Genomic DNA, 16,634 nt, shown 5'->3' on the forward strand with positions numbered 1-16,634 from the left:
TTCATGTTAAAAACAGATCATAGGTAGAGGAGTATGTAAGGAGTTGTACTAAGTGCTCCATGAGTGACAAGGTTTTGATCACAGGGAAAGACACAGATTATTTCGTGCCATCTCCAACTAGGGCTTGGCAAAAGCTAGGTCTAGATTTCTTGGGTCCGTATCATGTTTTACCACCTGATATGAGGTACTTTATAGTCATTATTGACCATCTTTCAAGATGGGTTGAGGTAGAATTTGTCAGGGCTCCTACCACCCAAAGTGTTATAAATTGCTTAAGGAACATTTTTATTCGTGAAGGTTTTCCTGAACAAATCTTGACTGATAATGGTGTTCAGTTTGTTTCATCAGAAATGGTACAATTCTTAAATAAATGTGGTATTAAACACATTAGAACACCTTTATATCATCCTCAAAGCAATGGAATGGTGGAGAGATTTAATCGAGTTCTAGTGGATTGTGTTCAAGCTGCATGTAGAAGCAATATGTCAGTTAATCAGAGTGTTAAAGATTTAATTTGGTCATATCGCACAACACCGCATGTAGCCACTGGGAAAAGTCCTTTTGAACTCATGAGGGGTAGAGTTGCTACGACGGAATTATGCCCATTTTGGATGGTCAAATTATTTCATGAAGGGGCGGATGTAAAAAAAATCTGGCAAATAGCTGAAAGTAATTCAAATACTAGGGGACAAAGGAAATTGTGTGAGTCACAAGACAAAAAAGATCGACTGCATGTTGGAGATTGGGTGCGGGTGAAGAATCCTTTGTTGGTGAGGAAAGGTATGTCAAAATTCAGAGATTCTTTGCAAATTCAAGAATTGCGTAGGAATGCTGTGAAATTGTCAGACGGTACTTGGTGGAGCACTACAAGAATAGCTTTGGATCCCACCATGAAAATGCAGGGCATGAAAAAACAATTAATGATCAATGTTCCGACTGAAACTAGTGAAGATGTTGGGAGGAAAAGTGTGAGAGTCGGATATAAACCTGCAAAATTTCGGGATTATGTCATGATGTAAAAAAAAAGTGTATGATCTATAGTGTTTATTTGTATATCACATGTTTATTAAGAATTTATTTGTAGGAGGATAATTGTAGATGAGAAGTTGTTGGTATTCTTAGAATTATTTTAGTGTTATGCTTAATGTTTACTTTATGAATTTAGTTTGGGTAAAGTTTTCAAAGAGGGGAAGAAGTGTGGTGATGTGGTTAGATTCTGGATATGTCACCTGGAATTGTGTGACATCGGTAGAGTGATGTCATGGCATTCCAGGTGACAGATGGGGAAAAGTGACGGTTGGTTGCGGTGGCCTGTGCCCCTCTTCTACAGTATTTATTTATGCTGGTAATTGAAATAAACATCCTTATTACACAACGTATCATCCACAACTCATTTCACGGTACTCGCACTCTCTTCTTCACTGTCCCAGAGGATGCTTGGAACTGGCTGACAGCCAAAGGCCTTGCCGACTAGACAAATCCGAGAAATCCAGCGGAACAATGGTCATTCCCAAAGACCAGACGCAAACCTCGTAGAAAACAAGATACTAAACCTTCACCTGAACAGGCTCAAGCAGAGCATTCCTCACTACTGCAGGCTACAACTCGCTTTGTCAACACATCTCGAACTTCCCTATCTACCCAAAACGAAGCAGAGCAGGAACTTGACACACAATATGCCTCCACAGACCCTAACCTTACACCGCGCACAGCAGATGACATTTGCTAACCATGCAGGCTGAGAATATTTCCACACCTGGGGACATGCCCCTCCCCCGTGAAAACTGTCTATCTTGCTCGACGGCTTGGAACCGAGTGACGTGTAGCCAAGCCTTGTTGCCAACCTAAACTACAGCCCGCAGTCGTCGGAGGCCCCCATGCGGACACACCAGCAACAAGTGCAAAATGGGCCGGGAAACCCACCCACTCGTGTATATACACCAAAAGCACCCCCGCTCCATATGGACTGGTTCTTCAAGATGGCAGACACTGGCTCTCTTCCAGCCGTGTTGCATGCACAGTTAATGTTTTACATAGTTGTTGTTTTTTTTATGTCACTAAACAAGACCCACTTAGGGCACGTAATGTAGTTCACGATCATAGTAATTGGCGTTATAATCACACCCCTAACTCAAACATCGTAGGCATTACCACAGCCGGTAAATGCCTATCCATAAAGTTAATTGGGGAATTCATGGGGGCGCATAGCACATGAGCAGCATATCTACCAAGCTCAATAAAACAGCAAACACACACCATGGCACCCCAACTTCAACATAACATCCCACAATATAAAATAATCACATGGAACATCAGGGGCATGGCATCCACACGCAAACGTCAACAGATTCATGTGAATTTTAAGCGGCATTGGATACACATAGCCATGCTACAGGAGACTCACCTCAATGGGGCTTCACTAGAAAGTTTACGCGCAAAATGGCGGGGACAAATATATGGCACCATCTTCTCGACCTTTGCTCGCGGGGTGGCGATCTGGGTAGCACCAGGGGTCCCATTTGTAATGTCCCGTACACAAAGTGATCCAAACAGATGATATGTGATATTGGAAGGGGTCCTAGATGGTAACCCTTTAGCATTAATCGCTCTATATACCCCTAACGCAGGCCAACGCGAATTCCTGTGGACGTTCAACAACAGCAAACTGAGACCCATCCGTGGCTAGAATATGGGGCGGCGATTTCAACTCAGTACTAGACATACATATGGACCGTTCAATTCCCCCACTGACCACTGTCCCAGCCAGACGTACAACCGCCGACCTAGTAGAATGGGCCACTAATAATGGCCTGAAAGAAATCTGGAGAGCGGGACACCCCACGCAACGTGAATATTCTTACTACTCATCAGTACATAACATTCACACCAGGATAGATATGCTATTTGCAATGTCTGACATAATTCACAAAATAAACACGTCAGAATATCTAGCCTGCACCATCTCGGACCACATTCGGCTACACGCCACAATATCATGGGGACGCACGTATGCTTGCATCCCAACTTGGCGCTTACAACCAGAAGCCCTCACAGACAGAGCAGAGATATCCAAATGCTTATCAAACTACTTCATGTCAAATAAGGACACCACCCCAACAAGCGCTATTGAATGGGATGCCTACAAAGCTGTGATTCGAGGCCACTGCTTGGCGGCCACTGTAGGAGTCAGAAGAGTACCCACTAAAGAGCTACAAGAATTAGAAATTAAGTTACGCAAGACGGAAGTTGAGGCCTCAACGAATATATCCTCACCAGAAATACTGAGCGCTCTTAGAGCCAGTTACAGGGAGGCAGTCACCAGGCTATGTAAACACGACTACAGACACTTTCAGGCACGACAACACGCAGAGGGGGACAGATCTGGGCAATTGTTAGCCTGGTTGGTTCGCCAGCCAATGCAATCATCACCTATAGGTGCGATTAAACTTCACACAGGCCTTGTTATTAACACCCAGGTCGAAATTAATACAGCCTTCCATACGTATTATCGCACTTTATACCAACCCTCCACCCGTCCTACTAAACAACAACTATCTGCATTACTAACAATGATTCCCCAAATCCACACATAATAAACAACTCAGAAATGTTAGACGGCCCTATCACAATAGAAGAACTACGTTTGGCTCCTTCTCAAATGGCACATAATAAAGCCCCAGGCCTAGACGGTCTGCCAGCGGGATATTTTAAATCATAACCTAATCATCTACTGCAACCCCTCCTCGAGGTGTTCAATGAAGCCCACAATAGAAAGCAACTCCCAGACTCTACGCATGAAGCACTAATAGTCGTGCTCCCAAAACCAGGCCGAGACCCCCTAGACGTCAGGTCATATAGACCTCTCTCTCTCCTCAACTCTGACTGTAAACTCCTAGGGAAGATCCTAGCAAACAGATTACTCCCTTACTTACCAAACCTAATACTCCCAGATAAAACCGGTTTGATACCAGGCAGAAACACCTTCTTAAACATCAGAAGATTAATTTGCTTAATGCACGGCACCATCGAGGAGGAGGCAGTGGCCATGTCCCTGGACATAGAAAAAGCTTTTGATACGCTCAGCTGGGACTACCTTTACTGAACATTAGAAGCATTTGGGTTCCAATGCGGCTTCATAAATTGGATTAGGACACTATATCATAAACCCATAGCCAAAGTTAAAACTGGACAAATTATCTCCGAAGATCTTCCCATAGGCAGAGGCACCCGGCAGGGCTGTCTGCTTTCCCCCCTACTATTTGCTATTGCAATGGAACCTTTAGCAATTAAACTCCATAGCGATGCTCATAAATGGGGCATTCCAGAATCTGACTCATATCACAATGTGTCTTTATATGCTGATGATGCCCTAATCTATCTACGTAAGCATTCTACATCTGTCACAGAGATAATGCTAATATTAGATAGCTTTGCACTGGCCTCCGGATTACATATAAACTGATCCAAATCATGCATTTTCCCCCTTGCCCCTACACCAAATGAACAACACAGGAGTTTACCCCAATATCAGCTCCCTTGGTCTACATCAACTTTTAAATATTTAGCCAATCAGGTTTACCACTCTATGATGGACCTAAAGGAGGGTAATCTGGATCGACTGCTCAGATCCACCCGGGGCTCCCTGTCATTCTGAACATCGCTCCCACTATCCCCTATGGGCCGGACCGCCATAGCTAAAATATTAATCCTGCTGTGCTTTCTTTACTATTTTACAGCCCTTCCGCTGACATTACCATGCACATTCTTTCATAAACTACACTCCCTCCTTACTGAGTTATTATGGGGCAGAGACAGACGAAGGGTTTCGCTATCTATTACTCAACACCCACAAGAAGAAGGTGGATTAGGAATGCCAAACCTGGAATTGTACTATGCAGCTGCTCAACTGCAATGGATAGCTTCATGGCTCAACAATTCAACCTCCCCAGAATGCGTAGCGCTGAACGCATACACAGCATCACAAACAATCCTAACGACACTATTAGCGGGCTCTCCCTATCCATCAAATAGATCTCCAATACTAGATGCAGCTAAATTCTGCTGGAAAAGATATATCCAGGGCAGAACCAATTTCCCCCCCTTATTCTCCTTTCAATACCCTTATCTCAAATACCGAAGATACAGGACCTATCACTTTATCACAATATATGTGTAGTTAAAACATTAAATGTGGGAGATTTATATTCTAATTCCCATATAACCACTTTCGCGGAACAGGTGACTGCGGGAACAATGCAAACCGGAGCATTTGTAATACATGGTGCCATCATCAACCTGTTACGCAATCTCTGGGGCAACAATGATAAAAAGCCCAACGAATCCCTTTTACTTACAACACTCCTAACTATAGGTAACACTAAGGGCATTATCTCAATAATATACAAAGCACTATCAGCAAGTGCCCACACAGACCTATCCCCAGCTAAATCTCGCTGGGACACCACCCTCGCTGCTCCAATCTCCCAAAAAACCTGGGAAGCTACCCTCGACCAGGATCAAAACGGTGTCTCGTAACACTAGACTAAGATACACTCAGTTTAATTATATTCATCAGAACTATTTATCCCCTGCCCGCATCAACAGAATCTACCTAGCGCTAAGTCAGAATGCTCTAGATGCGCCACACCCACAACTAATTTTTATCACATGGTCTGGGAATGTCACTCAATAAATGCAAGCTGGCAGAGAATCACAGAAACTACTTCAGAAGTCGCTGACCACGCACTCACCCCTTGCCCAGAATCGTGTCTTCTGGGAATACGCTGAATGCTCTAAAGGAGATCAACATCAACACAGATTTATAGATCTGGCATTCGTGGTATACAAGCGCTTGATCGCTATACATTGGAAGGCACCCCAAACCCCTCCTTACTCCACCTGGCTCCGTGACTTACACAGCCGAACACAAGCAGAAGCCCACACGTTAAAACAACTACAACAGAAGGGCCAGCCACAAGAGGCAGCTGAAATCTGGGACAGCTTTGTAGTAAAAATAGAAACCAGAGATGACATGTTCTCCCCCCCCCCCATGACTCTCTACATTCCCTTCACCAAAAGCGCTGATACTAGTACACCTAATTAGCACATAAACCAAGCAAATAATAACACTCCCCCAGATGTAATTGCCGAACACTGCGCTAAACTAACACGCACAAGCCAGACCCACTTAAAACTCGCTCCTTTGGTTAACGTCCGGACCCACATTAGATGTACACCTCCTCCCCCCATGTACCCAAACGATACCCTCTATGTTTAAAACGCCATTACATACACATACATAAAAACCACAATCAGAGTGACTATAGTTATATATCATACAGTTTTTTTTTTCTCTTCTCTGTTCTTTCTTTCCCTCTCGATGCATATCAGTAAAGCTAATGTTAATTACGCAGCTTAGATTCGAAAATGCGGGTGAAGCGACGTAAGCAAAGAAGCTGCATACTCCTCTGTAATAATTGTAATACATTGTCAGTTTCTGTACCTTGTTTAATAAACAGATTAAAAAAAAAAAGAGAAATGTACACAACAGTATGTTTCTAGCGCACTTTCAACTTGGAAACCAGGAGCTTTTGCAACTTCTCACTGTCGGACATCAGTAAAGCTGCAACATGATCCAACATTTACACATTGACTAAGCATTACTGTGCGGACATTTATGTCAACCAACAAGCCCAACTTAGGCAAACTGTCCTTAAAATTCTGTTACAAACGCTGTCTGCTGATTCTTCCAAACCACTGCTTTGGGCACCAAGGTACTGCTTTTCAGTATATACTCCACGTGTTCAACAGCAGCACGTGCTGCTAGCAGAAAGCTTGACTTACCTGTAACAATCGGTTTGCAGCTTAGTGCTCTAGATTCACATGCAATCACTCACTTCCCTATATGCAAACTTTTGGTACCATGTCAATCAAACTAGTCACCATAGATGCTTAACCCTCTACCAGTGCACACACTCTTCGCTGCTTTTCATCTTTACCCCTAGTCTGTACACCTTTTCTTATTCCTAGGGGAAAGACAAATTCTTAAGTGAAGTCTCTGCCTTGGTGCATTGTGTGCTTCAGGTGAGGTGTCTTAAGTTGCTGTGAAACCAAGGCACTTTATTCCAAGACAAAACAACTAGTAATGTCTGCTCCAAGTAAAAACAACTTGTAATGTCTGCGCTCACCACTGGATGACAGGAGTGTGCACAACGTGTGAATTTCCAGCATTACAAGCTGCAAACTGATTTTTTACAAGTAAATGACATTTTCCCTATATTTGTCTTAAGAAAACATGTCTCAAAAATCTGTTCTCCTTTATTAACTTGGTTTAATTAAATAAGAATTCTTGGAAATGTATGTATTTCCCCACTTCACTATTTACATGTTTAGTTAATCCACAAGAGCAAATCAAGTGTCTTACTTCTGACTGAGTACCTATAGACAGTCATGCAATGTAATGACCTTAAGAAAATACTTGACTCTTTGTGAAAGGCATTTATAATTTTTTATCTGATAACACACATATAGCAAGGAAGCAGATACTAACAAAAACAGCATGCATGTGCACTAAAGCATCATGTGTTTGTACCAAGGTGGGAGTAAGGTAGTACTTTGAATGCATAACTTCTGAAATCTACATCTCTCATAGCAACTTTATGCCCTCCAGGGGCATACCAAAAAGTAACAGTTCCCACAAAAATGTTTACTTTTGGAGCATGGGTGTAAACGCTTACATACAAACCCAGGGTCTGTACCTCATTCACTCATAGTTGTCTAATTTTGTTGTGTATGTTGATACAGAAGTCTGTTTGAAATATTCACTCTTTCTCAATTGAGGACTTTAGAGTTTAAGGAATGGTGAGGCTCGTTGCCATTTTGTTTATGGTCTAGTGGTAGAACACACTTTACTTTTGCATTTTGGAGCAAGTCATTTTCCATAGAGAAATGACGAAATCTTAAAGTAAGCCCTCCCCAATTTGCTGAACCTTATATTGAACGTTCAGTTCAGACAAGTTAGCAAAGTTTTTAGAACCTCCGTTGACTGCAGAGTAAAAAAGAATCCTACCTTTGATTGCAGAGAACAACTATCACACAACTGGTAAAACCTCTAAACATATAAACTCTTAAAAAAATAATAATAATAATCATAATAATAATTATAATAATAATAATCAGACTTATAATCAGACTTGACTGCTTCCAGACTTTACGATGGTGTAAACAATATGTGGTATGATTGTTTGGTAACTAGAGGATTCTCAGTGAAGTCACAGGCTTGTAACGACCACATGCTTTTACATTTTTAAGTAACTTTTTAGAGTGGCAGAAGAATTCAAGGATGTGCATATTCGAAAGGTACCAAGCTGCAAGACTAGGGTTGCATCTAAGTTATGCCTTTTGCACAAGGGAAGGCAGGGCTGTCTCAAACATAACTCCTTTAGCTGTGTTTGGTTCCCTGAAGGGCACAGGAAACAGATATTACTCTAGAGAAGGGCGCACATCTCTGTGGATAACAGAAACCAGAGCATTCCTCTTAAAGTTCAAGGAGACCACATTTGACACACCGCCAGCTCCTGCTTGCAATAGTGCTTGGAACCAGCATTTTGAGTGGTCCAAAATGTTAATTACTGTAGGAAACCACTTTCCTGAAGAGACGAGCACAGTTTGGAATTTCTTTTAAGTAAAGTATTCAGTGTGTTACATTTGTAACCTATTCATCAAATAGATCACACAGCAAAACCTAGCCCACTAGCTTTTTGCACTCTATTCTTAGTGCCCACGTGCACATCAGACTAGGGAAGTGCTTCCATAATTCTTCCTTACACAATGATTCTTTCTTCGGCCCACTAGCTCTTCTGCATTCAATTCCAGGTCCCTGGGCTTTTTAGCCAATAAAGGAAAGGTCAGGTAAAAATCAGGAGCCTTGGTCAACTGAGATATATTGATTCTTAGATGATTCCTCATGTTTGTAAGGTAAGGAATTGTGGCATACTTTGAATCCCTGTATCCCTTGCAAGTGTTGTTGTCTAGTTTGCTGTGAAAATCCTTAACGGGGACTGGGGTCCAAAGATGATGCACAACAGGGATGAAATTAGTTGGCGAGAGAGCTGATCACATCAGTGTATTCTCTGGGCTTGCTTTCATGATGTTGGGTTTAGTTTCAGGGCTTTCTGGTATGAGTTTTTACTAACCCACTCAGGTTCAAGATCCTATTCCACACTTAGTGTGTCTTCCTGTCATCACATTCAACAGGTGAATTGATTTTTGGTCTAAATATTGAAAGGGAATCTCTAGTTGTCATAGAGAAAGCAGAGGCAGTTCTGAGGAAATTGTGAGTGGTTAGTGCAGCTAGTGGCACACACATCCCTTTGGCTAAGACTCTATTGCTCCTCTCCTTTCATTTTTATCATGCCTTCACCACTGCCTCAGTCACATACATTCTTGCTGGATTGGATATGGCCTGCACCTTTCCTGCCCCGTCATGTCTGCTTATGGAATATGATCTCATCTGCAACACCGTAAGCTATTCAGTGACTATAGTAAAAGGACAACTTTACATATGTATATAGTTCCCACAATATGTATGTACTACAGTTCGTTGAATATTCCTGGTCATGGTTGAAGACTTTCCTTGACAAATGCTTTGGTTTCAGGCTGCTCCTCCAAGTCGGCTATGATGTGGATGCCACTGACGCGGATGGATGGACTCCTTTACATGCTGCTGCACATTGGGGCCAGCAGGAGGCATGTCGTCTGCTAGTAGAAGATCTCTGCAACATGGAAGCTGTCAATACTGTGGTAAATGTCTGCTGCCCAAGAACTCACTTTATATCCTCTGTTACTCTCCTTTGATCACCTTAATTCTTTTTGCTGCTTGTTTTCCCAGTTCTTCTGCTTGCTTAACCCTGCACTCCAGGTCTTACCACCATCTTTATGATACTGATCCTCTAATACCTGCTCTCTGTGGGCTTTTTGTACTTCCTTTTGCTGTAATCCCTATCTTTCTAGGTCTCTCTCTAACACGCAAACCACATACACATGCACAAAAACTGTAAGTCTCCTACTCCTTCTTCATCCCCTTCACACGCCCTTCCCTCTTTCTTCCTCTGTTTCTGTCCCCCTTTTTTCTTTTAACTTCTGTCTTTCCTGCTGCTCTCACAGTCTTTTTGCTGCTGCTTTGATTGAGCTTATTTTTAATTTATCGTATGTTCTACCTGACTAATGTTGTGGCCTTGCTGGCATAGGTGTGGGCTGCTGCAGTTTTACACAGTATAAAATAAAATATTGTTGACCTCCAGGCATATGGGTGGCATTTGTTAGCCTGAGCCTCAAGCCCTAGTATTTCAGAGGTCAGTCCCTTTCCCCCACTTTATGGAATTGAAATCGTTGTGCATGTAAGATGGAGCACTACTCCCTTAATTCTTCATTACACAAGTAGTTTGATCGGACTACCAGCCTTTTTGGTGTTGATTCCTGGCCCTTGCTGGTGGATCTAAATAGAAGAGAATGCTTCACAGGCTACTGAGCTTGGTCGTTTAGTGGTTCCTTGTGCCAGAGCTTCTCACACGTTCTTTCTACTAGGGGCACAGAGGATGAAATGCATAGAAAAGTCTGGGACGGTGACCTATCCAGAGTAAAGAGATTCCCAGCGCTTAGGATATAGCCTGATGCTTTTGTGCTTGATGGCAACAGAGCCCATACTCTTCCAAAAAGTGGTGTTGATTCTTGTGCAATTGAGTTGAAACCATTTTGAAAATGGCAGACGAGAGATACTGTGCCTCTAAGAAAGTAAACAAAAAATTCAGAATGCAAACAGGGTGATGTCTCCTGTGCAGTTTTATCTTTCTGGAGCGGCCCATAATAGGGAAAGGTGTGGCGTTTTCTTCCTTCATCAGTTTTGATAAGGAAACTAGTACATGGATTTAAGTGGCAAAATGTTTTACTAAATCACATTATTCTGTCTATGACTAGCTAAAGCCTTTATGGTCCATGTAGGCTTTCTGTTACATTTGCAAGAAGATCACACACCATGCAGTCATGTGAAAATGCAGCCAGGGGCATGTTCTTGTGCTTCCCTGTAGGAGGCTGTTCGGGTGTGCTTTTTTTGTCACATGTCAGGAGACTTCTAGAAGCTGGTGGACCTTGACCTTCTCCTTCTCCTTCTTTTTGGGCATTTACCGACAATGAATTGTTTCAGAGTAAGAGGGGATCAGGCTAGGGTTGTGCTGGCAGAGTTATCTTGATTATCTCAGTAGGACCTTTGGCGAAAGGTTTCTTTTTATATTATCATTGGTGAAAGGTTGCGGAAGTGTATAGAAGGCACAGTTAGGGCCTCCCAAGTCTTTTTTGCTTCTGTCAGTCAGTCAGTCAGTCATCCTGGTGGGGATGGAGGGCAGAATCTTTTCGTGTTACTTAATTTTGACGGGGAATTTTACGGGACCCCTGGGAGCTACCAGCTTAGTGGGCAGGCTTCAACTGCCATCGTCCGTTATTCCCATGTTTCCCCATCCTTTAACTCCCCACCCTCTTTTTCTCAACCCGGTATTTCTTGAGTGTTTATCATAGTCCAGAATGCAATGAATCTTAGCACAATAAAGCTGGATCATCCTTCCATGCTTTGCCAAGAATAATGGTGACCCTCACACTATCCCAGACCAGCAAGATTTTAATTGGGTTTTCTCAAAACAGGGGGGGAGAAATTATCACCCTCTGCGGATGCATTCTGCTTTTCAAACGGGTGACTAGGCACCATAGTCAGTACTGTTACATATTTTACATGCCTTTCTAACCTCTGATCAACTTGTCTACAGGGATGGCACTTAATTTATTTAGGAGGTGTTCCTATTTACTCTGAACTTTGCAGAATGTGCTAGCACCAATGTAATGGCGGAGTGCCTCTATATAAGGTTTTGGTGTACCTATGTTTAACATTGCCCGAATGACATGCTAATTAGGCCATGTCATTGATGCCATGTGATTTTTGAGGCTCCCAAGTGAACCAACAAATCATTTTTCTCAGACTTACAGTAATAGAGAGCCAGAGCTCTTTTTCTTTACTCAGTCTATCGCTCCAATCATTCATAGTGATCCATTCTTGTCCTCAAATACTGTGATTTGTCACCCTGTACCCGAGGTGATAGTCTAATGTAAACTGGGGAGTGACTACCGATACTCAATTCATGGTTTAGCAGCGTGCTGTAAAAAGGAAGGTTCTCCTGTGTCCATGTTTCATTTTAATAGACTCTTCCTAAAATAGAGAGACAACTTTCCTTCCAGCATAATCTATCTCTGCAAGGAGGTCTAGTCCTCATGTTTACCCTCAAATGCTGTGCTTCAACATGTAATTGCCTAGGTGCTAGCCTAAAGTCATGCGGCTCATGCAGCAAAAAATCTACCAAACACTGATTCATAGTTTCTTCACTGTGCTCTAGACTGGCCCATTTTCTCTTAGACTGATTGTTGTCTTCTGCTCACTAAGTAATATCGCATGCAGTCAAGCAAGTCATACCTATCAACATTCTGTACTGATAGAGGTTGCTCCTTACTGCAGTATCCAACTGTCGAATGACATTTTGATGGGCTCCCCTTGTCTTGGACTCAAAAAATATATATTCTGTTTGTTCTAGCGTATAGTCCATTTGAGCTTGTGACGCCGTGACAAAACACTGGTGCGCATGTTTCATTGTGGTTGCTTCAGCAACAGGATACACTTGCTGAACCGCACCCTCCCTCCCTTACTGGCAAAATGTATATTTTTGCTGCTGAAGCATAAACAAAGGGAAAAGTCTCATCTTGTCCTAAACCCAGCTTTACTTTAAGGCATTTAGATAATAGCCGCTTTGGCAGATACCAGTTTGTGGGTGCTTGGAATCCTTACCATTGTCGGGAGGAAATGGGAGGTGGTCTAGGTATATGAACATGTTACTCACTGTAGTATATTCCCTTTCTGGCCAGGGAGGACATCCCATTTGCTTGAAGGAAATGTGGGACTAGAAGAACAAAATTCACTTTGCTGAGTAACTTGTACTTGTTTTACATGTAGGGGCAGACACCATTGGACGTGGCTGATGACTCTCTAGTATCCCTGCTGGAGGAGCTGAAAAAGAAACAGAGTGAAGTATGTTTTATATCGAATCCCTGCACCGCCTTTTTCCTTTTCTTGACATTTATCCCAGCCTAACCGCAGTTGAAACCATCTGTATTCCCTGCCTCCCCTCTCCACTGCACTCTTTGCAGAGGCTCAGCATGTCTCTCTGTTGCTCTCTCTGACCACTCCTAGTACTTCTGCCTTCTTCCTCTTTTTTTTTTTTTAGTTGCGACTTGTCAAAGAGAAGAAGAAGCCTCCAACTTTGCTGATTGAGAGCAGCACTTCTCCAACGAATCCTGCAGGCAGGGCACGAAGGTTGGTGTTGGGTATCTCTGTACTTGTGACCTGGAAGTGTGGTCTGTTCTTGTGTGTTCATGTGACCTAAAGGTGTGTTTCTCCTGTTGGGTATTGGTGTTTTCTGAGCTCAAGATGGTTGTCCTGCATAAACTGATGTTGTATCGAGTGATGTCAAATGTCTTTTTGTTCTGTGAAGTCCGGGTCATGTTGTACCTATCAGTTTTGTATGTATTTTGGTTGGGTGTGTCCGTGCTTTTTAATGTCCACCTATCATTCCTAAGCTGTATGCTCAGAGGAGGCTATAGTGTGTATTCTCTACTTGTGTGTTGTTTAACTGTGCTTGTTGTACCAAGTTCTTGTGCGTACTACAACTTGGTGGTTTTGTGTGCCTGTATGTTTCTGTAACCTCCATTTGAATCCTTTGTCATATGCTTTGATGATGCCATTGGGCTCTCTTGTGTGAGACTTGCGTTTGTATTTCTTTTTTGTATTTTCTGTGAGATGTTGGCTATGTTACCATATCTCATGTATTGTGCCTGTTCTGCTGGAAATGTCTGGTGCATATCCCCTGTCTCATACTCTTTCTACTTTGCGATCCACACTGTGTTCCCTGATGTGTACAGTTGGGGCTGCTAGCTCTCTAGTTTTTGTGTAGTGGTTGTCGTTTATGACCCTTTACAATGGTCTCTTATTTTTTTCTAATCTCTCTCTGATAAGCTTCTGTTACTGTGATGTTCTAGTTGGTTTCTCTTCAATGAACCCTATGGTTGTGTTCTTTGTCAGTTGTGTTCGCACTCTTGGCTATCTTATGCATGCCTTCCAAAGTGCTGATTTGTTCATTTGGGTTTTCTATTTTGTAAACTCTGTGACAAGTACCGTACTTTCACCTGTTTAACATACATGTGTGTTTCTGTGTACTGTCGGATTTGCATCCTGTTTGTTTTTCTCTTAAGGATGCCTAACCTTTGTGAGAACCATTTGTATTCGTGAGACCTCATCAATGGGTTTCCAGTGATTAGTCTGTGTGCCCTTTTGAACTATTAAGGGTATCTTGTGTTGTATTTCGGTGAAACTCTTTTTTTTTTTTTATTTCGTACTGGATTGTAGTACTTTCATTCAAGCTTAAGTTAGACTAGTCTTTGAAACGAATAAAACAGGAAAACCTTTTTCTCTATCATTGGATTTTCATTAACGTTCATAATCATAATATGTCTGCATCCATAGTTGTCAAAAATGAATTATTTTTAAGCACACTTTTAGAATGAAGTCATTTACATTACCTATAGAAGGGTTGAATGAATGAATCAGAAACGTGGGAGGAAAATAGCAATTTTCTCCTTTCCAAAAGGAAAGCTTGCAGGAAATGTGAATAGAAGAGCAGATCTCTCCTTAAAGATGAATTGACACACTCAGTCATTTACAGTTTGGCAGAAACAGAGAGCTGGTTTAATTGACAGTTCTCCACCTTGCCACACCATTGTTTTGCTTGAATTTAGAGGAGGGACAACCACTAGGGTTTCCATTATACGAGCCTATACCAGCTCAGCCGTCAGAAACCTTTGGCGGCTCATCCTCCATAGGGTCCACGTTTTGTGTATGCTACATCTTCCACTCTATTAAGGGTAGGCATACAGTATTCCTACCAGGTCCACTGTGTAAACCATAGCAGCCCCTGGCAGAAGAAGCATTTGCAATGCAATAGGTCTTCTATTTGCTTGAGGTAGAGCTAGTGGCATTTTAAATTGATAACTGGCTTGGCACCAGGGGTCAGAAAACCCTAGGAGTCGAGAGGCTAAGTTGTACATCCGAACTTGGTATCTAGTCATGCAAACACATTTTGTGTTTGCCATACATTGAGTACGAGGATTCACACACATTTATTGAAAGCGTGAATGAAAATAAGTACCAAGATTCAGTATTGATACAAGGAAAGGCTGATTATTTCAAAGAGCGACAAATCTTAAAATAGCAGTCATGAAGGACTCGAGCAATGCATGAAGCTGCGCTTGCCTCAAAGATGGACAAAAGAAGCGGCCATGCTGGAGAGTTATTTTTGCAATTAGAAGTGCCCATAAAACAGCATATTTATAATTTACTTTAAAACGTCTAAAGCAAAACCTAATATTGTTCGATTTTTTTTTTTAATAGTCCCTAGCATAGTTCAGAAATTTTCGTGTAAACTAAAAACTGCTAACAAGTACAATTTGTTTTTTTGTCTATTATGATTTTGGACATGGTGCATGACTGTAGCACGTCATTTAAATAATATAAATTGTTCCTCCTAGGTTTGATTTAGATTTTTACGTATCTCAGAACATTTCCTGCGATATGCTTTAAATACCAATGTGGCTGTTAATTCGTATGCGAATAGAAAACATTCAAGATCGGAATTGGCTTTGTAACTCTAGTCTGCTTTTTCTTTCAAATGTGCGGTGTTTTGCTTTGACCATTTTATTCTACTGCGTCAATGAGTCAGAACAAGTTTCTCGCATCCCAGAGATCTAGTCTTATTTCTATGAGACATAAAAACTACAACTCACACTACTCACGATCGGGAGCAGATGCCTCCGCCTTTCGGAAACAGTCAATGCCTGTTAGAACACCTACTTGCCACGTCATGTAGGGCGAGTTAAATGTTAAATCAATCTGCTTTGGTACCAATGTCCTGGGTGCTTACTTAGAAGAAAGCATAATAGATAATATTTTTAGGTGTGGGGAAAAAATATAAGAGTAAAACTTTAATAAAAAAAAAAATAGAAATAGAGAGATCAAAGCACCCTTGAAATGAATGGCGGTGGCGTTGATCATTTGTTAGGGGAGAGCCACAAGAAATGACTCTGATTAGGTAACTATGAACAATGTGACCAGCGATCTTATACCACTGATCGAGTTTACGCTGTTGTGAGCGCCATGGCCACCATGCAGCACAAAGGGGAGAGACAAAAGAAAAAAAAATAGTTTGCCACGCTGAAGTATATCAGCAATCGCGTAATAATCAATGTAACAGGGGCAGTCTGCAAGGCGTGAAAAAAATATCCCAACGCATCTACCAGTGACATCAAGTGATTTTCGAAAGGCAAGCCAAGGAACTAATGAAAGTGATGGGTGTGGTTAAAAGCCCACACTACTTGCAACAGGTCAAAGCGCTTGCGCGCTTGACCTAAGAAGGAAACAGTGTCTCCAAAACAAATGGAAATAGCTCCTTGTATGCGAGGAGTATTTATTTTTATATTTCTGAATCTAACTT

At 42.0% G+C, this 16,634-nt stretch overlaps 1 protein-coding gene across 2 annotated transcripts in view; it reads left to right on the top strand.

Annotated features, from left to right (window-relative positions):
- LOC138284474 (protein phosphatase 1 regulatory subunit 12A-like) overlaps positions 1-16,634 on the top strand; it is a 409,508-nt gene that overhangs the window by 185,351 nt on the left and 207,523 nt on the right. For both annotated transcript variants that reach the window (XM_069223275.1, XM_069223274.1), the window contains exons 5-7: positions 9,657-9,801; positions 13,046-13,120; positions 13,317-13,405. In XM_069223275.1, coding sequence (XP_069079376.1) covers positions 9,657-9,801; positions 13,046-13,120; positions 13,317-13,405 — 309 coding nt within the window. The remainder of the gene's footprint in view (positions 1-9,656; positions 9,802-13,045; positions 13,121-13,316; positions 13,406-16,634) is intronic.

This window comes from Pleurodeles waltl, chromosome 3_1 (genome assembly GCF_031143425.1).
Source record: "Pleurodeles waltl isolate 20211129_DDA chromosome 3_1, aPleWal1.hap1.20221129, whole genome shotgun sequence".
Classification (NCBI taxonomy): domain Eukaryota; kingdom Metazoa; phylum Chordata; class Amphibia; order Caudata; family Salamandridae; genus Pleurodeles; species Pleurodeles waltl.